This window comes from Lissotriton helveticus, chromosome 4_1, assembly GCF_964261635.1.
Source record: "Lissotriton helveticus chromosome 4_1, aLisHel1.1, whole genome shotgun sequence".
NCBI classification, from domain to species: domain Eukaryota; kingdom Metazoa; phylum Chordata; class Amphibia; order Caudata; family Salamandridae; genus Lissotriton; species Lissotriton helveticus.
Genome location: NC_136063.1, coordinates 1606520934 through 1606542289, shown reverse-complemented (window position 1 = coordinate 1606542289; position 21356 = coordinate 1606520934). Strand labels below are relative to the sequence as shown.

General features: G+C 41.2%; 1 protein-coding gene across 2 annotated transcripts in view; it reads right to left on the bottom strand.

Annotated features, from left to right (window-relative positions):
- Positions 1-2305: 2305 nt before the first annotated feature.
- TBX20 (T-box transcription factor 20) overlaps positions 2306-21356 on the bottom strand; it is a 140305-nt gene continuing 121254 nt past the window's right edge. Inside the window, exons 8-9 of one of the 2 annotated variants that reach the window (XM_078688227.1) lie at positions 13623-13735; positions 2306-4956 (exon numbers count right to left, since the gene is read on the bottom strand). In XM_078688227.1, coding sequence (XP_078544353.1) covers positions 4616-4956; positions 13623-13735 — 454 coding nt within the window. In that variant the 3' untranslated portion in view covers positions 2306-4615. The remainder of the gene's footprint in view (positions 4957-13622; positions 13736-21356) is intronic. The other variant, XM_078688228.1, reaches the window with a different exon arrangement.

Below are 21356 nucleotides of genomic sequence, written 5' to 3'. Positions count from 1 at the left end.
CTAGATGACTGTGGGGGTTGTGCCCCAGTACTGCTTTTTGCAAGTTTTATAGTGGCGTATGATCACTACCAGGTAGTGCCTGTGCTCAGAGAAGGGTGTGAGGGCACACTATTGCAATGCAGTGCTATGAGGACACAGAGGGCTGTGGTTAAAGTCTGTATGAGTTTCTGATTGTTATATTGTTTCACCCCTGTTCCTTCAGTATTCATGAGGGAGTTACCACTGCAGGCCATCAACGATCACCGATACAATGCCTCATGTGTGAGCTATGGTCACCAGTGCCCATTATGCGCCACACTGGCCCTGCCTCTGGTGCTGCATCTCCATTGAGAGTCCTCATGATTTTTGTGATCAGGCACCTTCACAAAAAGCAGGCTCCATGTGGGCGGGGAAATGAGTAAGAGAGTCTGGTGTCAGGAACTCTTGCTTCATTGACAAGACCTCTCCATGCTCCATTCAATGATCCTCACAAGCTAACAATGTCCTACCTGCTGACTTCAGGGGCTTTGCTTTTCTTCCACTTATTTTACATGAATCCCTCCCATTGGGAGCCTGCCACTTTTGCGCCTGGTTGTTTCCCCCTTCATTTGTGCGGGTTTGCCCCACTCATCCTGTACTCTGACTCCAGGCTCAGACATGGCCACTGCTGTGCAGGTGACAGACCCCGAGAGAAGCCCACTACCAATGCACTAAGGGCTTCATAAACAGATCTTTGTTGTTCTACCTTAGTCAGCCACACAATCTACCCTCTTAGCATTCGTATTTGGGGACGGAGCTCCGCACAATCAGCTGCAAGTAAGAAGCCCACACAGGAGAGCTCTAGGAAGTGGCCATCATGTCGGCTGACCATGCTTTGCCCTCGAGAGTGTCATATTTCATTAATAGCAGTGTGCCAAATTTGCTAGTGGAAATTTGATCATTGCATATTGAAAAAGTAAGCAAAATTTCTAAGTTGAAAGACTTTCAGTAGTTTTGACGTAAGAGACCTTAAATGCCTAGGATAATACCTGGATACCCCTCCACTTTACCTACAACTGTGGCATTTCAGTCACTGTTTTGGGGTCAAAGCCATAATTTTTCCTTTGCTCTGCACTTTATCAACGCATAGCTGAAACTTCAAACTGAACCCTGCTTTTAAGAGGTGGAAGCTGACACTTTAAATGGCTGGCCAACTGCCTATTCCATTTCAATTATTATGGGGAGAGGAGTTGGCCTAACGGCTAGGGCAGTCGACCTCGAAGCTGGGGAATGGGGTTCGAGTCTCGGTAATGATTCTGGACAAATCACGTAATCTCCCCGTGCCCAACGAAAATGAATGTGGCTTCATGTAACGCAATTGGTGCTAATGTAAAGAGCTCCAATACCGGGTCAAGTTCGTGCTATATAAAACGCTATAAAAAAAATAACTGGGCACAATGGGGCATATTAGCAAGGAGATGCGGTATTATCTGCAAAACACGCTTAGCCCGTTTCTTTTTATCGCTGCCTATCGCCGGATATTGTCACAGAGATAACACGCTATTAGCAACATTTATCTCTAATGCGATAACATTTCCAGCTATAGCGGCTAAATGCGTGAATATCACTGGAAATCAAGCGATATTCACGCATTAACGCCATGGGGACCTAACATGACAATCCATCCCCCATTGATAATACAGGTAATTAATGTCTTGAGCAGGCGTTAGAATCTGGCGATAATCACGCTTAGCGCGACTTTTTTTATAGCACAGCCTGCGGTTAATAGGCGATAGCTGTTTTAGCAACTGCTTTCAGTCGCTAACAGTTTGGGTACGCCCACTTTGCATGTCATTAGCGATAAATATCGCTGACATGCAATGTGGGTCCCAAACCGTTCGCTATCACCTGAAAGCTGTCGCTAGCTGCTGTTAGCAAAAGCTTGCTAATAGGGCGATAAAAAAATTGCCGTTTTAGCGGCAAAAAGTGCCGCTTAAGCGGCGATGAAGCCCTTGCTAATATGCCCAATGTCTTTTTCAGACATATTTATAGTTAGGTATCTGATGCGAAATGTTTCTAACCTGAGCTTTTCCGTGAGAGGAATAGAGAATGGGGAAGACCCATTATACTGTACATTATACGTTATACTTTTAATTATCCAATCCAAAGCACATTCTTCTACGAGTTTCAAAATTTGTAAATAGGGACATTAAAGATATTTAATTGCATTTTCAACCCGTGCTTGATCAGTTGAGTCCCAGTCGATTTGTATAGAATTTTTAATTAATTCATCATTCACAAATTAATTTGACACAATCACAATTTTGTTCTCCTTTGTTGAATAGGTATCACATTTAGACTGTTGTTAAAGCACACTGTTATATTGTGTGGTTTAACCGAAGTAAATAAAAAGTAGACTTTTCATTTTGAAGAAAAACAAAATGTGAGATGACATCAAAACACACAGATTTTTTTAATGAAGAAAAAGAATATTCACGTTTTCCTTTATTTACAATGTTTTTGTGTTTGTATATATAGAAATATATATGCAAATACACATGCATATATATCTATATATATTTATATATTATACAGTTTACAAATAACATTCGAATGAAATGAGTCAATTATCACATAATATTGATATAACATTTGTAGCAGAAATAAATATATTGCACTTAAAACGAAACTTTTCATTGGATGTTGCTTCATAGTTTTCTTATGCTTATATTTAAAATGTTCGTAAAACTTCATTTTATAACACTTCATTACACAGTGACTGCGCCAACACAATGGCCTGATAACAGATGAACACAGCAAATATTCAGAACTGCGGAAAATTCTACTTAAAGAAGAGGCTATATCCAGTTTTCTCCTTGCCCAACAAACGACATCGTCAAAAATGTTAAACCAGATACGACAACAGCAAGAACTTAATTCACAAATTATCGCAATCGTGCAATCATAAAAACATATACAGCACTGCTGACTGTAATTTTGCAAGTTATATATACCAAAATCAGTAGAAACGTGACATTTTAGGTCTTCGTTGGGACAAGACTCTATCATGGCAGCGCAACAGTTAATTCAATTTTTAGAGTCCAAAGGATTTGTCAGGATGAAGCTCAGCCCCAGAGGGGCAAGAGTTTTCTGATTTTCAGCACGTACCAATGTGTATTTATAAATTTTGCACGAAGACATAACTTCCATAATTATAATCCCTTCAACTAGGAGAATGTTCCAAAAACTGTCACATAAATAGGGTACTACGTCTTTTCGTGGTTCATCAAGACCGTGAATAGAGACAAACCTCACACCCTCATCAGTTTACTCACAAAGTTAGATGTGGGCTGGCAGCCTCAGCCAGGGTACATAGGCCAGTTCACCGGCCCTGTACAGTGGGATTGTGTAAACAGTGCTGCTTACAAGAAAAAAGTAGTGCCTTTAGGAAAGAGACTTCTTCCCTGCGAGGTGAACTAACTAAGTGTGTTTACTGGCCTTTGCACTGTAGCACAATTGGATGCATCATACAAACAAACAGCAGCTAAGTAATATTAATCTGGTGTCCCAGAGATACAAGATGGCGGTTGACCGGAAATGCACACAGAATGGCACTGTTCTCCTCTCTTCAACTCCAGAAGGATATGGGCTGACTGCGTGTCCTGCATCAGGAGAAGAGACTGTAAACTGTCTACTTACATCTCTAATTGCATTTATTCCATCAAGGAAAGTACTTGTCTACTAGTGTGTAAACTGGTTAGTGCACCTTGAGGCGAGGAACCACCAAGGGCATGAGATGAAGTTTGTTGGCCTGTTATGAATATGTGAGGCATTGCCATACAACATCCTCATCTAACCTGTGTTCTCAAAGCTGTTTCTGCTCCAGCCTCTCTGCAGAGACTCCACAAAGTTCTGTCAATAAATTGAAATGATACAGGTAGACTGGCTTATCAGTACCCCAGCATCTATTCCTTGGGACTTCCTGGGTACTTATGAACAAGTTTCGAGTAGTAAGAGACTAGTGCAAACTCTCATACTGGAGCGTAAGGCGGGACATAACTACATTACAAGTAATACAAACATAAATGAATCAGTTTGCTCCAGGTAGCCTTCCAGAATCTTGCTCCACTCTATGGCCTTTGCTTTTTAAAGCATATTCACGTTGACACAAAACACTCAGGTCAAAGCAGTTTAAACATGCTCCGATACTAACAATCGCGCGTCTCATACTGGCGGAACCTGTATCGTGAAGGGGAGTGATGTAAATTGAAAGATGAGTGACTATTTCCTCTTTGTTATTAATTTTCCACCTGTGGAAAAGTAACCCTCAGATTATATACAAATGTCTCAGGCAGTACAACATTTCACTTTGCCAGGTTTCGTTGCACATCAGAGCCAAGCCACATTCTGTTTGCAGCCATTTGTGAAGTTTGAAGTCTATTTTGTTGTGCAGACCATGTGTCTACATGTCCAAGTGGCGTAGTGTCTTCCTCTTGCTTATGCTGCCCATATTGCCTTGCCTTGACAGAGGGATCCCTTCTGTGATACATTATGTGGGATGAAGTTTATTAGGAATCCAGTTCTCCTTCATCAAAGGTCTTGTTTTTCCAAGAGTGTCCAATGTACAGGTAGTGAGCCCTGCTTTTTCCTATGTCAGTCATACAAATGGCGTCATCACTGCAGAGGAGTGACGCAGTCCTTGAATGGCCGCGTACGGCCCCTGTTGAAAGTAATGGTGGTACCTGGGCATGTGAAATGATGGGAATGCTGGCCCACTTCCTTGCATGGAGCTGGCGAGAGCTGAGGGGGTAATTGGCATTCCCAGCCGACTGTATGGTGGCAAGGTTCCCTGTATGGGGTGAGGAATTGGTGTGGCAATGGATGCAGTGCTCGTACCAAGAGCAGCCAAGGATTGTGGGTGCTGGAACCCAGAAAAACCTGATGACGTTGAGACCCAGGAGCTGAGAGATAGGTTATCTGATGTTGTAAATGCTGATCCTGTGAAGGAAAAAATGCCACATTATTAAACTATTGCTTAATACATTATAGATTCACACATTCTAGCCATAGAATAAAGGTACTAATAAGAGAATTTATTCAGAAGAGTAAAAATGACATTTCCACAAGCAACTCTTGGCCAGCAGACATTCATTTTTCTTTTTTCGCACTGTCAGTTAGCCAGATAACCTCAAACTATTACTCTATGGTGTAGCTTACTGTAAACATGAGTGTTACTTCTATTATGAACAGATGATTAGAATCTGCATTGCAATAATTTTCTTTGCTATCTTGTGACTTACATTTTCTTATATATAAAAATCAAATGACAGTTCACAAATGAAAAGAGATTTATCCACTTATTAACATCTCCAAATGAAAGACTATGTATGGTAATCTACATCGATTACTACAAATGTACTGTACGTGGTGCAGAGGGTCATTTGCTGCCATAAAGCCGCTGTAGGAAAGCGCCCTTTTGGTATGGTCATCCCCCCACTTTTTTGCTCAAATGCAGATGGTTATTACTCTGAAATAGCACTGGAGCCTGCTGTCCAAGCTCCAATACCAATGCCTCTCCCTAAAACTGATACATGTGACTTGGCAACCCCAATTGGCAAGGACTTTAACTCACTTATAAGTCCCTTGAGTATGGTACCAGTATAGTACCAGTGGTAACGAGGGCATGGATGCTGAAGGGGTCACCAGAACCTGAAGAACTGTTTGTGCCACCCTGAGTGTTCCAACTAAACTGATGACAGCAGACCAGCCATTGCAGATTGCAGGAGCAGTGCAAACTGTTTGAAGTCGACTTTGTCCTCAGCATGTGGGGCAAAGTCAATGTACTATTTTTGATATATACCAATCACCCTTAAAGAAGGCCTCCTGAGCCCAGGAGACAGGGTGCATTATATTAAAGGTGAGGACATATCAGTGCATACTTATATGTGGCCTTTACCATTAAAGGCTACTATAAATTATATCAGGCCCATAGGATACCATGGCCCAGCACCATGGCAAACTCAAGGTTGCCAGCTCAATTATGGTACTGCCAAAATATGCCATGTTTGGTTTCAAACAACATGCATCATCATACCTGACACAAATCTTGTGTCGAGGACAATGTGGCACGCATCCAGGTGGCAACCTTAGAGGTAGCCTACCTGGTTGCTCCTGCCTTTCCTGTGCTCTGGCTGCCAGCCCGCGGCTGCAGCCACCAAGACAGGAATATGACCCTCTGCCAGGAGGTGTGAAACCTCCCACGAGTTTGCAACAATGGCTTGAGTGGGAAGGAGGTCACACCTCCCTCCCTGACAGGATAAATAGTGAAATGGCACATGAAGGTGGTGACCTTGAAAGCTTTCCCCGCCTGTGATACGTAACCAGACTGCGTATCAAAGGAGGACGCAGTCTTCCTTCTTGCCCCAGGCACATTTGCACCCAGGCAGGTGGGAAAAGTAGGTATTCTGGAGGTGTACACCCCAGGAGGCTAGCTACGCCTCTATTGTGGGCTACCTGGTCAGTGCAGCTAAGAAATGTTTCTGACATTTCTAAAAGTTGTATCTTCTTAAGACTTCACAAATGTAATTCTTGGCAGTAAACCAAAAACACTGCCACAAATATCCGATATGCACCATGCTGGGTATTTTAAAAACCTGCTCCTGTAAAGTTACGTGATTTAAGAGAAATCAATAAGATGCCATGGAAATTTTTGAAAATCCGGGACTATTTGTTCGCTACACAGCTTTAATATTGGGCCAAAAATATCGTCTGACAAACGTTTTATCAAACACATATATTGATACAAGAATATGATGGCACAGATTGTTGCAGGTAAAAATATTCTGTTTCTAAGTGTTCTATATATTATTTTACAATTTGTTTAGTTGGTTAAATATTTTAAACTACTTAATTTAAAATTATTTATTTAGTATTTTTTAAATTATTTTTTTTTCCAGTTGGTTGAGTATATTATTAGTTATGCAATTTTCTTAATTTATATATTATTCAATAATTATTTTGCTAAATCTTTAATTTTTTTTAAATTTGGTAATTATGTTACATGAAAATAATTCCAATGATTTCCGCTATTTTAATGTGGTATGTTTAGTTTTTTATAAGATTTACTATGTTTTCTATTTAATTGGAGTGGTTTATATATTTATTACATATCATTTCATTTTTATTTGGCTGGGTTTTGGGATTGCAGGGCGGTAGGGTAGGTTGTTTTTACTATTCTTGTTAGTCTGTTTAATTGGTAAACAATATTTGCAGTTTTAATGTGGTATTTTTTTCATGTCATTTTTAATTAGTTAGTTTAGTTTAAATACATTTAAGAGTACTTTGTTGTTTATATAAATTGATGTTTTTAAAAAAAAATATGAATATTTTAAAAAATATGAATATCGCATTGGATATTTTTATATTTATTTTTAATGCTTTGACTTTAAAAATAATGACTGCTTATTGTTTTCTGATATGTTCCTAACTTTTGCCTAGCTTGGAGTGAGAATATTATTTTTTCTGAGTCCTACAAATTTCAATGTTTTCATTATTTTGCCTAGGTTGGAGTAGGAAATAGTAAATCTATGCACGCCAAGCCCAACCTAAATTGGAGTGGGAATACAAATTCCGACCCCTCCAAAGTCCAGTGCTTTCCCTATTGTTGCTTAGGTTGGAGTCAGACTGGTAAATCTGACCCCTCCAAAGTCCAATACATTCACCAAAATTACCTAGGTTGGCATGAAAAAAATACATCTGACCACTCCAAAGTCAAATGCCTTCCCTACTTTGTGTAGAAGGGACTGCGAATAGTAATCTGACCCTTCCAAAGTCCAGCACATTTGCTTCTGTTTTATTTAGGTTAAAGTGTGAAGGCAACGTCCAACACTTTCCCTACTGTTGGTTAGGTTGGTGGGGGAATAGTAAATCTCACACCTCTTAAGTCCAGCCTTTTCCCTACTGTTCCTTTAGCTGCAGAGGGAATGGTAAATCCAACCTCAACAAAGCCCAACACTTTCCTATCTATTGCTTACTTTGGAGAAAGATTGGCAAATGTCCTCCCTTTTAAGTGCAACACTTTCCCTAAGATGAAGATGAAGTAGGAGTGGAAAATGTAACACCTTCCAATTTTTTACAATTTTCCCAAAAACTTTTTTGTTGACTTTGCAATGTTAATATTGTTTTAAGGATGTTTTTGGGTTTATTATTTTATTTTCATGAAGTCTGTTTGTTTGATATGTAATTCACATTGCTTTGTTTATTACTTTGGATGTAGAAATGAAAATATTTTTTTACTTTTTGTTGACGACATATCCCTATTTATTATTTGTTGCAGAATTTTTTATTTTAGTATTTTTTTAATTTTGTTTATATATATTTTTTATTTCGTTATTATTATTTTTTATATGTTTTTGTGATTTTATAGTATCTTTTTAATGTAATTACTTATTTTATTTTGTAACTTTTCTAGTAGTATAAATTTTACTAACATGTTTTTAAAATGTCATTTTAATGACTTCATAATATTAGTGCATGGTTTTAATTTGTATTATCTTTTTTTAATATCAACGTATATATATATTTTTTTTCTATTCCAATATTTGTGATGTTTATATTATGTCCTAGAAGTATTTCTTCAGTTCCTTTCTAGGGGAGCTGCTCGCTCTCCTTCCCTCTCATTTCACTGAAAAGCCTACAGATTAGGCATTTAATCTTTGAACTGCGCTCAGGATAGATAACTTCATTTTGACTCCTCTACTGATTTCACCAATATGTTGTCTAAAAAGGCTATTTATTTTGTTTATTCCCATGTAAGCTTACTTTTATTTAATTTGCACCCACTGGTCACATATTTTAACACCTTTGTCAATTGAACTCTACTGGGCATTACTGAGAGGTGAACTATAGCATTATAGGGTAACGAATATCTCTGTTTTATTTGACAGCGTTTGACTCAAAGTTTGATTTCATTCTGTTATTCACTTTGGATTATCTCACTCTCACCAACACCAGAGAACTTTCAATAGAAGGTCTGATTGCAGTCCTCATCATCTTTCTCCTGAAACATCCGTTCCATTTCACAATTTTGCATCACATATTTTCTGATACAATTAATAAAAATCTATGCTTTAGACAACTCACAAAGGCCCCACCTGTCTTATCTCATTCTACATGTCGCATGTCAATCACAGAAGCTGAACTTTTTCTTGCAATATCGACTTTGTTCTCTTTCTGATTGTTCCCTTTGTTTCCTTTTAACTCCATTTTTATTCTAATACATCTGCATAGAGCTGTTTTTTTAGCTATCACTTCTTACAGCCCTTGCCATTTGCCTTCCTCAATGATACATACTCTAGTTGTCATTCTAGTTTAGAAACGTAGGGGCTGATTACAACTTTGGCAATGAGGGAGCGGGCGTCACACCACTGCCCAGCACCGGCAAAGTTGACAGCCAGCCACCCGCCATATTAGGAGTTTTCGCCTAGCTTGGAGGGCAGTCCTTTGGCATTTCCACGGTGATGCCTTTGAAAAAAGCACCGTAATGGGAACGCCAAAGCAAATTCCTTCACAGCATGGACTGTTAAGACCGCTGGCAGTGAGGAAACTCCAAATATGCTTGGCCGTGTCACAATGAATGAATGAATGAATGAAGGAAGGAACATTTCCAAAGCGCATGGTTACCCGGGTTATCCCAGCGCTGTGGATCTGACAAACATATTGCGGCCTCACACTGCCACGTCACAGACAGGGAACATGGTTTCCTGGAGATTGCTGTGGTCAGACTACTGGTGAGGTGGTCCCTGACTGCCACCGCACCTCAACTATGGGTTTGGCGGTCTGATGGACCGCTGAACTCGTAATCAGGTCCAGAAATTTCATCCACCTTTCCTGTTTAGATCTAACCTCTTAATTCCAGGATCTTACATATTGTTCATTGTTAATCTATTTTTTTGACATTCACAGTTTTCTCACCCGATTTAAATCTGGCTTTCATGCAGGTTTTCCACTTAATACACTTAGTACACTCTTTATCAGTTATTAAAGGTTTTACTTAATGCGTGCCACATCATCTCAATCCGTGTCTTCTGTATCTTCTCCTCTTTTCTGCTAATCTTCATAATTGAAGTGCCTATTTGGTGTCTCTGAATTTCCTTCTTTGATACAAGTCATACCTTCAAGTCCATGAATATTTTGCTGTCTGAAATGGAACCCAACTCCCTCTTTACGTTTCTGTATCCTTCTGTTCTTGAATAACTCTTCATTCACGTTATGCACAACTTGGCAGGAGCTTGTATTTGCCGAAATCGTCTAAATGTTTATGCATCTAAGATCAATATAGGTGCACAACTAAATTCATTTGAAGGAAATAAATAGCAATCCCGGTCCAAAGAATAAGGATTGCCTAATTTAGAGAACCAGGATTGGCCGAATTTGCACCTTACAAAAGGGACTTGAGAATACATACATTTTTATTGCATGGTGGCAGCATATTGAAATGTAGGGATTAGATGCAGTTTGGAAGGCATTCCTGGGACATCTGCTTGGTAAGGTAGGTATACACACATTAACTGTTTTAACACTTCATTTTTGCAGTTTACAAAGTAACATCTACATTGCAGAGTGGCATTCTAATCAAGGCGTATAGTGATGCATTGAGAGCCATTAAATTTGTTTTCAAAGTGTGGGATCCTAACCATTCACTATACATTTTGCAAATCGTTCCAACAATTTTCCAAATAGAGAGACGCAGTATCACTCACTACATAGACTCAATTTCAACAGATGACTCACACTCTGCCTTTTCCCACTTTCCTTCTTGTGGCACCCTGTCGGTTTGAACCTTCCTGGCAAGGTAATTTTGAAGGGGACTCCAGATGTCCTAGGGGCAGGTAAAAACGCCACATATGCCTCTAATATATCATTTTAGTATATGAAATCCAGCAACCAGTCCTTTTATTGGAGGCACATGATGGCATCGGCGTTCACCTTTTAATTGCAAACAATATTGACATGGCTGGGAATCTCTTGATGGAAAATGGTAGCTCCTTACCAAAGCCCAGCAGCACAACTTGGGGGCGGGGCGGGGCATGGAGAATGGCATCTAGTCATGTTAGATAACTGACCTTTTGTTCATTCATTCCCTAGTTTTTCCGCCTTTATGTGTCTCCTGCGTTACTATATCATTTCCATCAGTATATGATTCTTCCATTTGTCTTTTCCCAGCTTGCTTCTTCCTTTTTCATTTACCTATACCTTTAATGCTACACGCATCTGACAACCTATGACTCACAACGGACAGGATAAATATGACTTTCTCCATGCCTCCCTCAAGATGTGCTGCTGGGCTATGTCATGGAGCTTCCCACATTTTGCACCTGATTCTGAGTTTAGCGGGTTCCCAGGGAGCCGCCGCCAAACTCTTCCGCACACAGCCGCCAGAATAACGTACATTCCTGGCCTGGAGGCCAGTGCCATATTAAAGAACAAGGCACAGCTGTGGGACCGCCAAAGCAAATTCCTGCACAACATGGACTGCACCCTGTTGTGCAGTCCTTGCCATGCAGGAACTGAGGGTGCATGCATACGGGGTGCACAACGTGTGCCTCCCTGCAGCCATACCCTGGCCCAGAGGCAACAGGGAGCTTTCTAGGGTCCCCTTAGTTTCCTCACCACCACCTTTATCATAGCGAGTTCACCGCCAAAAAAAGGAGGGCAGTGAGGAAACTCACAATATGCTTGGCATTGCCACAACAGCACCACCAGCAAATTACAGCCTCACACGACTGCAACAGCACCGAAGGATCACGGATCCCCAGTGGTTGCAGAGGTCCTCTGCCGGCCCGACCACTAAATTCGTGATAGGGCTGTTGGACCGCCGGTGCGTTGGTGCCTGCATTGCCACTACCACTATGTCCATAGGTCCGCTGTAGTCGTAATGAGCGCCTTTGTCTCAAAGTCTTGTTTTTAAATACATATATCCACATAGAAGTACATCGAGGATATCCATATCCAATGCCCAAAGGTACACCGTTCCCAGTGTGCTACCTGACAGAATGTCTCCAGCCAACTCCAGCCAACCCCAGGGTAGGTGCAGGAGGGCTGCCAGATAGTGAACCCCTATATACACTAGCCGCCATCTTCCATCCTCTGGCAGTCTTGCTGGTCGGATGAAGCAAGTAACTGGGTAGGGAGGCAAGTTTCGGCAACAATATACATACTGTGACAGCCCCGCACAAACAGGCACCAGTGCGGACTCAGAAGGGGCGCCACGGAGGCAGCACAAAGGGTCAGCAAGCTTTCAGGTGCATGGAGTCAGTCTGTTTTATGGATTGTTATGGATTATAGATAGAGGGATAATAGCTGCACTTAGCAGCAACCATCTTGCCTATGGTTCTCACGCTTGTATTTTATGGGTATTAACATATCCCATTCATGTACATTCCCACCCTGGAAACACAAGCAGATTAACTGTTGTCATGGGCAAAACTGCATTCCCATGGTGCGAATGGGGGAGGGAATATCTCTAGATTTAATGGAGGGTGTGACGGATAGAGTTTTTCAATGAGGATAAAAGTTCTATATACAAATGTATATTTAGAACTAGGAGTAGTCCCCACGTCCGATGTGAATCTTTGAAAAGTTGGACATTCGCTCCAATGTATGATTTGTGCTTTTGGATCACACTTTTTAATTTACCTCCCCAGCCTTTTTAAATCAGACGCTTTATTTTGTGCTTTTGGCACTCTACCATAAATTTACACTGCTGGTCTTTCATTCATATTTTCTCTCTCCAATGCAGTTCTGCTTCTTCCTTTTCTCTGTGGAGGAATAGTATGTCAACCCACTTTTGCTGCTTAAATTATTCTGTAGCTTATTATTTTCTGATTCCGTTTGTTCCCTTTTTATGTCTTCTGTGCTACTGTATTATTTCCATCAGCCTGTGAGGAACACGTTACTATTTACGCATTTACAACGCGTGCCATTACAACACATTTTTTACAACACAAAATCCATTACAGCGCATGTCATTACAACACTAGCCATTACAACGCATATTCCATTCCAATGCAAATTACTCTTCCAACTCCGCCAGGGTGTTACTTTGTGGAATGCATTGTAATGACATGCGGTGTAATGACATGCGTTGTAATGGATTTTGTGTTGTAAAAATTGCGTTGTAATGGCACGCATTGTAACGTGTGCATTGTAAACAATGTCTCCCGCTTGTGATACTTCTTTGTCTTTGCCCAGTTTATGCCTTTATTTTTCATTTATCCATGCCTTTAATACTGCACGCAGCTGACAATCTAAGGTTCACAAATTTAAAGGCATCACTAAACTAGTCAATCAAGCATAATTTCTATCACATCTGTACAACAGTTCCTCCCTTCTTGACCTTATGCTAGATGTCCTCCACATTTCATATCCTCAATTCAAGTGTTACTTTTTTGTAAATGAACCCATACTCTTATAGCTAGGCTTTAGATTGACTAGAGAGAGTGGGGGTGTTTGTCTTAACGACTCTAATAGTCTTCTAAAGAGGATGAGTATAATAAATGTCCACTGATGCCATTTGCAAATTGTGTAATAAGTCACTCCATGTAACTACTTTATCCAGCTTGTTTTCATAGATCCACCATATATTGCCTGGCCTTCATCCTTACCTCTGCTCTGTGCTGCCTGGCTCTCTTCTCCCATGATGTCCTCTTCGCCACCATAAGTCCTGATCGGTGACCGTGCATACGAATGCTTCTGAATGAGGCTTTCCACACTTTCCCTGTTAGGAACGAAAGGGAACTTTAGAGTTATCTTCCTCAAATAATCTCTTCACTTTTTACATAATTGAATATAGTCACACAGCTAAATTCAAGTTCAAGTCCATTCTGAGTCAAGCTCCAGCCCGCTGTTTGAACAAACCACACAAAGAACCGTTCAGAAGCTGTGCATACGACCCAAGCTGAAGTAAACAAGAGTCACGTGTTCACGCTGAGCACGTGGCCATACATTCATTACTGTGCATCTCCTTTTTTGCAGTCCTGGATGTGGACTTGCATGCTTTTTTAATTTTTTAACAGAGTTTTATATAGCGGGAACTTGACTCCAATCAGGTATCAGAGCGCTTTACATAACACCAGTTTCGTTATATGAGGACACATTCATTTTTGTTAGGCACGGGGAGAATTAGTGATTTGCCCAGAATCACAGAATGTTCAGCGTCATTGCCGAGAGTCGAACCCAGGTCCCCTGATTCCAGGTCGAACGCCCTAGCCGTTAGACCAACTCCTCTCTCCACTGCTTGACCCACTTCTATACACAGCCTAGCAGATTTACAAATGCATTTTACCAGCACTGACCCTGTCCATGGTCCATGTATTAAAATCACTGTTCCAGAAATCTATAACTGTAGACCATCACAACCGTAGACAATCCAATGAGATGCTTGCCAAATTGATAGTTGCTATCAACTGGATAGAATTGAAAACTTATGTGTGTCTAAGAGATGCCATAAATACTTTTAACAACAGTAATACCAAACACTGTTTGGGTATATATCTGAATAACAATCATGTGATTTTGTGATTAAGACCTAAATGGTATCAGAAGGTTTTGGTCATACTCCAACTTCCAGTGCCTCCCTTATTGTGTTATCTTGGCCAACATTTTTTTATTCTGATTATTTATTCCAATACCTGGCCTCAATTCCAAACAACTGCAAACAGTTTGAAACATACCAAGCGCATTGCCACTAACCCTTGAATCTGCAGGGTGCTGATCGGGCGACGTTCTGAGCCACGACGCGTATAGGGACTACCCGATTGGTTCTCATCTGCTGATGGGAGTCTTTGGAGCATGAGAGGGGCTTGTTGCATGATTCACTCCTTGAAATGTTCACATCCCTCAGCCTAGCAGGGTAGGTGAAACTCTGGCCCTTAAAGATTGTCTAGTATCTGCTCAGTTTACTAGTCTTTATTGCTTCCTTAAAAAGGGCACGTCTATTGCTCATGTCACCAGTTAACATTCTTGCCCTTTTGCCATCCTATTACCAATTTGACTAATTTGACACCATCTGTACGTGGCACATGTTGCCATGCGGAATACTAGGCCTTCTCTGATTACCCTACATTTTTGGTGTACAAGAACACAGTGTCCTACTGGCCTTGTGGCTAGGCTGGTGCAGTGTAGTTGCCTATATGTTTTACTCCTCATTACAATTATAATTTGTAAAATTCAAAAATAGGAATGCCTTGTGGAAAAGAGTAGAGGAATGTTCATCCAATGAGAGAAGTCAAAGTCCATTTTTATTCTTATTATTCTTGACTGCTAAATTGAAGAGAATTTCTGTTCGTTTCTATAGTCTTTTAGTGGCCCTTTCTTTTATACAGTGGTCATTCGAAAACAAGAATCTTGAGACTCCACTACACCTCATCAAGCTTTATCAATTATACTTCAAGGTGAAAACATTGCCAGCCAATTACAAGTTACATATCTAACTCTCACATACCCTCACCCATCACACCACCAGTTGATGTGTTCCATAACACGATGACCATACCTGGTGGTCATGAAAGGAAGACACTTCCCATGTAGACTCAAAACAAAAACAACTCTCTTTCAACCACAAATCCTATATGATGTAGCTTACTGTCCATTTGGGTTGGCATTCCAGCACCCCACATAGGGGTAATAAGCACTATACAAATGTTACAGTTCAATACAGTACTATATACATCTGAACCACTCACTTCCCGGCCTGCCACTCTCTCTGTGCTAGTGTTAGAATCGCCTGCAAATAAGGTACTGCCCTGAAGCAACCTCATTTCCCACTATTATTTATACAAAAATAATTTGTCATAGTGAGTGTAGGGGAAGTAAAGTCAGTCATTCGGATGTTAATTAAATGTATGTTAGCAAAAGCGAAAGTTATACCAAGTATGGTTTGAGGTAAACAGCATCGGAAGGTATGTCTAGGAATAACAGACAGATTCTCGAAAAAACTCGCACACAAAATACTTCAAAATACGTGCAGAGGCTTAGAATACTAACACTAAATGTTGTAGTTCAATTATACGATGTGGTTCAATTATGCAAATAAAACATTGCAGCAACTCCTAAAGAGCTATAGAAAATATAGAAATGCGACAAAAATCCATTTTTTGCACAACAGAATTCTCCCTGTAGACTCGTGGGAGCCCAGTATATGTATTCTTTGTTTGTAAACAGGCACCATGGAAGTCCCATGAATGTGTTTTCATGAAACTCCATTTTAACCCCAATGACTACAGACCCCTTTTCACCGCCCATTGGCGCTTAAGAACACCTGGCATGACCTCTGGAAGGCCGCGTGCACTGGGCACTTTGAAACACACTGAAGAGAAGTGAATCATGGCCGGCTCCTTCCAAGGGCCTTGATAGTCATTCCGCCCTTGGCGTGTCACTGAAATCATGGCGCACACTGTCCCGGAGGGGAAGGATCTTATCAGAGTGATTTACTTGTGTCAGGACTGGAAGTGGACAGTAAGCTGTAACAGCTCCTCCGCCGAGGCTAGCCTAATTCAATTGTTGCCTTTTAAGTGATTGAAACCAGTGGGCACATCAGGACCATCTCCAAGAAGATTCTGCAAAGAGGACAGGCCACATTGTTTACGTTATGTATTTACTGCCTGTGTATGAAGCGAAGGAGAAAGCGGCATATATCATCCACTTAAGGACAAAGGAAGGAAAGCAGCCTCGCTGGGACATGAATAAGAACTGACTTGTAGACAGGGGTTCGGACTTATCATCCTTGTCACTGTGAAACAGGATGTTGAAAGTCTGAGAGGCATTTTGGTCATGGACTGTGCAATAAAGAGAGCTGCTAAGTGGCTCACTGTAATGTCTGTTTGTATATATCCCATATCCTTGTGTCTTCTTAAAAGTCAAGAATCATCACCTCAGCTTTTCACAGATCAGCCCCCCTCAAGCCATGCTCACGATAGATATCTTAGAAATATCTACAAATGAGGGGTGAATGAATAGCCGAATACATTTAATGATTTGCTAATTAATTGTTGGGTGGAAATGTGGGTGGAAAAATGAAGGAACAAATGAACGGGTGAACAAAACGACTGATTCAAGGGATGAAAGAACGAATTAATGAGCCAAGGTGTCATTTTGTCTATGATCCCTTCCCTTTACATGTAATTCTGTGAGGATAATAAATCATGTACTTGACAGGCCAACATGCTGTCAATGGGTCAGATCTTCTGAGAAACCCTTGGAATACCCCCCGGTTGCCACTGGCTAGCCATAGCTAGGACCTCACTACCATAGTAAATGGATCTTTAGTTTTGCTAATAACTTTGTCACCGTTTGATGAAGCCTAACAAAAGTTACCCAAAAAAGGTCATCCCCCTCAGCTCCTTCCTGGAAATTTTTTCAACTGTGGGATAAGTAAATGTGGGGTCCCACAATGCATTTTCCACAGGGGATTTTTAAACAGCACTACAGACAAAACGGCTGAACAGATTCACATGAAATGTGACAAAAAGACAGATCTTTATCTATAAACCTTGCTTTTTGTGATTTGGTATAAATCTGTTTAGTAGTTTTTGAGATACTAAGGATCAAAATGTATAAATATCTCGATAGATGCATTGCGGGCCGGCTACTTTAAAAACTAGAGTGATCTGATTGGCTGGGGGGACTATTTCTCCAATTAGCTGTCTCCCTCTCACGGGACCTCGTGCTCTGATTGGTTTCCTGTTACCTGAAGAAAAATGTTGCGACCACCTTTGCAGGACTCGGTGACTTGGTTCCAATGTCCTAGAAATAAAAAGCAATAAGGGGGAGGTTATGGGTGCCCTGACCCCCATCCCTTGTTAGGAGAGTGGGGTCCCAGACGGAATCTCCTGGGATCAAATTACAAAAAATAAAATGGGGGGGGTCTCAGTCATTTAGTGTGAGTTTCCCAGAGTCAGTGCTGGCTCCTAGATACCTGCAGGAGACCCATGGGAGCCAAGATGGGCCCCTTGACTCCGGGGAATTGGAAAAACAATTAAAAAAGGGTGTTATTGTCTGCTCAGTTTGGGAGGGTTGGCTGTCTGGGAGGGCATAGTTGCAGGGCCCAGCTGCAGGCCAAATCCTGTGTCCAACCTCCTGCCGTTACGGCCAAAGGCCACGCACGTCTCAGGATTGGCATAGTTAGGTGTGATAAAAAAATCTTACTTTACGTTAAAAAAACTATAAATGCACCGAAAAACTAAAGATTATAATTACATTATAGTTAAGTGAACATTTCAGTTAAAACGTAACATTTAAAACTCAAAAAAACATTGGCCACCAGTTATAGTTAGATCATGCAACTATAATTTGCACTCTCATCTGCACTGCTAAAGACCTCACATATTTCAACACTCATGACATGCCCTATGATATCACTGGTAACATCAATGATGACAACTGAAATGCTATAATTGCTTACATAACTATGCATGGCGATGGTGTATATGTGTGTGTATATTTATGGGCTCAACTCACCACACTTGTTGCCTATAAAGATAGGGATGTTGCTTTTCTCTTGCCTGAGGGTTAAATTCCTCACTACCATTGTGACTGCAGATTATTAAGAATGTTGTTTCCACAGCCATTCACAGTAATCAGATGATCTTTTATCACCAATAAGGAGTCGTGGCCCATCATTAAGGGTGGGAGGCCCACTCCCCTGCCTTTTGCAAGCATGATGAGTGTCTGTCAGGCTGAGCAAAGTTCAGTCTATCAGACACTGACCATACCAGTGTCAGGCAACCAGGCTCTTTACATGAGCAAAATGTGCAGGTGCCTGGCATACTGAGTTAAGCTCGGCTGGGCTGAAGATTTCACAGCTCTGAGACTGGGTCTTTTGTGAACCTCCCCTTCATGACAAAGGTGAGCATCACTGATAGACTCAGACCTGGGAGCTTTTAGGTTTAAGCCTTGAAGTCCGCCTGGGCTGTCTTTCACCATGCCTCGTCCCAGGGTGGGGTGGGGTCAGCAACTCTCACTTAACCCACCCAACTCTATGAGAATGTTGAGAATGTCCTTCTCCTATTGACTGACCGATGATAAGGTCTGTCAATGAGAGCAGGCAGCTGGATCTTCCAGTTTTCCCTTCCCTTTCAGGAGCGCCCACCTCCTTCCTCTGCCTTCTGCCTTCCTGCCACCTGCTGGACCTGCCTTTACTGTAGTGGCCTGGTAAGTACTTTCTTAATGTTTGGGTGCATGCATGGATGTATTAGTGTAAATGCGTGTGCATACTGCGAAAGGGTGTGTATGGCCTTCTAAATAGTGGGTGTATGTGTGGGCACTTTTGAGTGGATGGGTGTGAGTGTGCATGTGGATAGTGTTTGTCTGTGCTTTTGTGGATGAGAGTGGGCATATGTCTGCCTGCCTCACCACTACTGTATATTACAGGCTGCCAAACACTGACCATACCAGTGTCAGGCAACCAGGCTCTTTACATGAGCAAAATGTGCAGGTGCCTGGCATACTGAGTTAAGTTCGGCTGGGCTGAAGATTTCACAGCTCTGAGACTGGGTCTTTTGTGAACCTCCCCTTCATGACAAAGGTGAGCATCACTGATAGACTCAGACCTGGGAGCCTTTAGGTTTAAGCCTTGAAGTCCGCCTGGGCTGTCTTTCACCATGCCTCGTCCCAGAGTGGGGTGGGGTCAGCAACTCTCACTTAACCCACCCAACTCTATGAGAATGTTGAGAATGTCCTTCTCCTATTGACTGACCGATGATAAGGTCTGTCAATGAGAGCAGGCAGCTGGATCTTCCAGTTTTCCCTTCCCTTTCAGGAGCGCCCACCTCCTTCCTCTGCCTTCTGCCTTCCTGCCACCTGCTGGACCTGCCTTTACTGTAGTGGCCTGGTAAGTACTTTCTTAATGTTTGGGTGCATGCATGGATGTATTAGTGTAAATGCGTGTGCATACTGCGAAAGGGTGTGTATGGCCTTCTAAATAGTGGGTGTATGTGTGGGCACTTTTGAGTGGATGGGTGTGAGTGTGCATGTGGATAGTGTTTGTCTGTGCTTTTGTGGATGAGAGTGGGCATATGTCTGCCTGCCTCACCACTACTGTATATTACAGGCTGCCATTGCCAATAAGAGTAAGTGGTGGCTTGCTCCAACATCAAACCAAGAACTGTGTTAACGCAGATGGCCTTTCCTTCCCTCTGTATGTTTCCCCTAAAGCTATTAGTAATTCATATTTTATTGATTTATTTAATTATTTATATAGTCTAGACCTGGCTGCAAGAGAAATGGAGCACTTTACTGAAAACAAGGGTTTGGGGAGAAAAGGAGAACCTAGGATTAGAAGAACAGAAGCACAGCACCCAATCTGAAGAGACACAGGATTAGACTGAAACACATTTTCTGAAGAAATGAGTCTTGTGGTCTATTCTGAATGGTAGGAGGTTCTGGCTTGTTTGGACAGTGACCCGGTGAGACCATGTACATCTTCGATAGTGGACTTTCTACACCCTCATGGTCAAGAGGACCACTTTGGTATCATTTCTAGGGCTGTCTGTTTACATCTGCAGTAAATCTGCAATGTGCTCAAAAGTCTAGAGCATTTATGAGCCAGTCACTGAAATCTGACAACACCCTCCATCAATCAACACTGATAAAAAAACTGTCCACCTATTAAAACCTGTACAACCACTGTAATGCTTTCCCATAGATCATTTCTTTGCTACATCTCTGAAACCCTCTTGTTATGTAGAGTTCTCCACTGCCCTTTGTGGATTGGTTCGAACTAAACTAAACTAAACAACTCATTATAAAATACAATAAAATAAAAACTTCCAGGTAGATCATTGAAAATTTGTTTTTGCAGCGTAGTCGTATAACAAACTCAGGAGTCACTGATTTCAGGCTTCTGCACAGTGTTTGAAGCATTAGCTGTTCGTTTACTAAGAAAGTAATCCTTGCGGATATCACTTTAGCAATAACATAGTTCAAATGATTTATGCTGATTGTTTTATAAATTTGTATTAGATAACAAATCAATATGTGCCGTATTATGATTCTGGTCCATTAAAATACTTAAGAAATGGAAATTGTGGATGGAATCTAATTTCTGGTGTTGTTAAATGATCCATTTTAATTTTATGGGATGGGGATGCAAGTTTATTCTGTTCGCAAAAGATGAAGTCATCCAAATGCAGTTTGATAAAAAATACTTTGGACTGTCAGACTGGTTGCGATGCTCATTACTCAACACTTATCTGCTCCGATGTTATCCTTGCTAGACTCTTTTAAAATTAGATGATGCCAATGTCATGTCACTTTCATTTAGTAAGATGAAAAGATGTTGGGCATTCGAGCAGTGATTTATTCAGCTTTGAACTGGCTTCAGTGCTGGTCAGGCAGCAGGA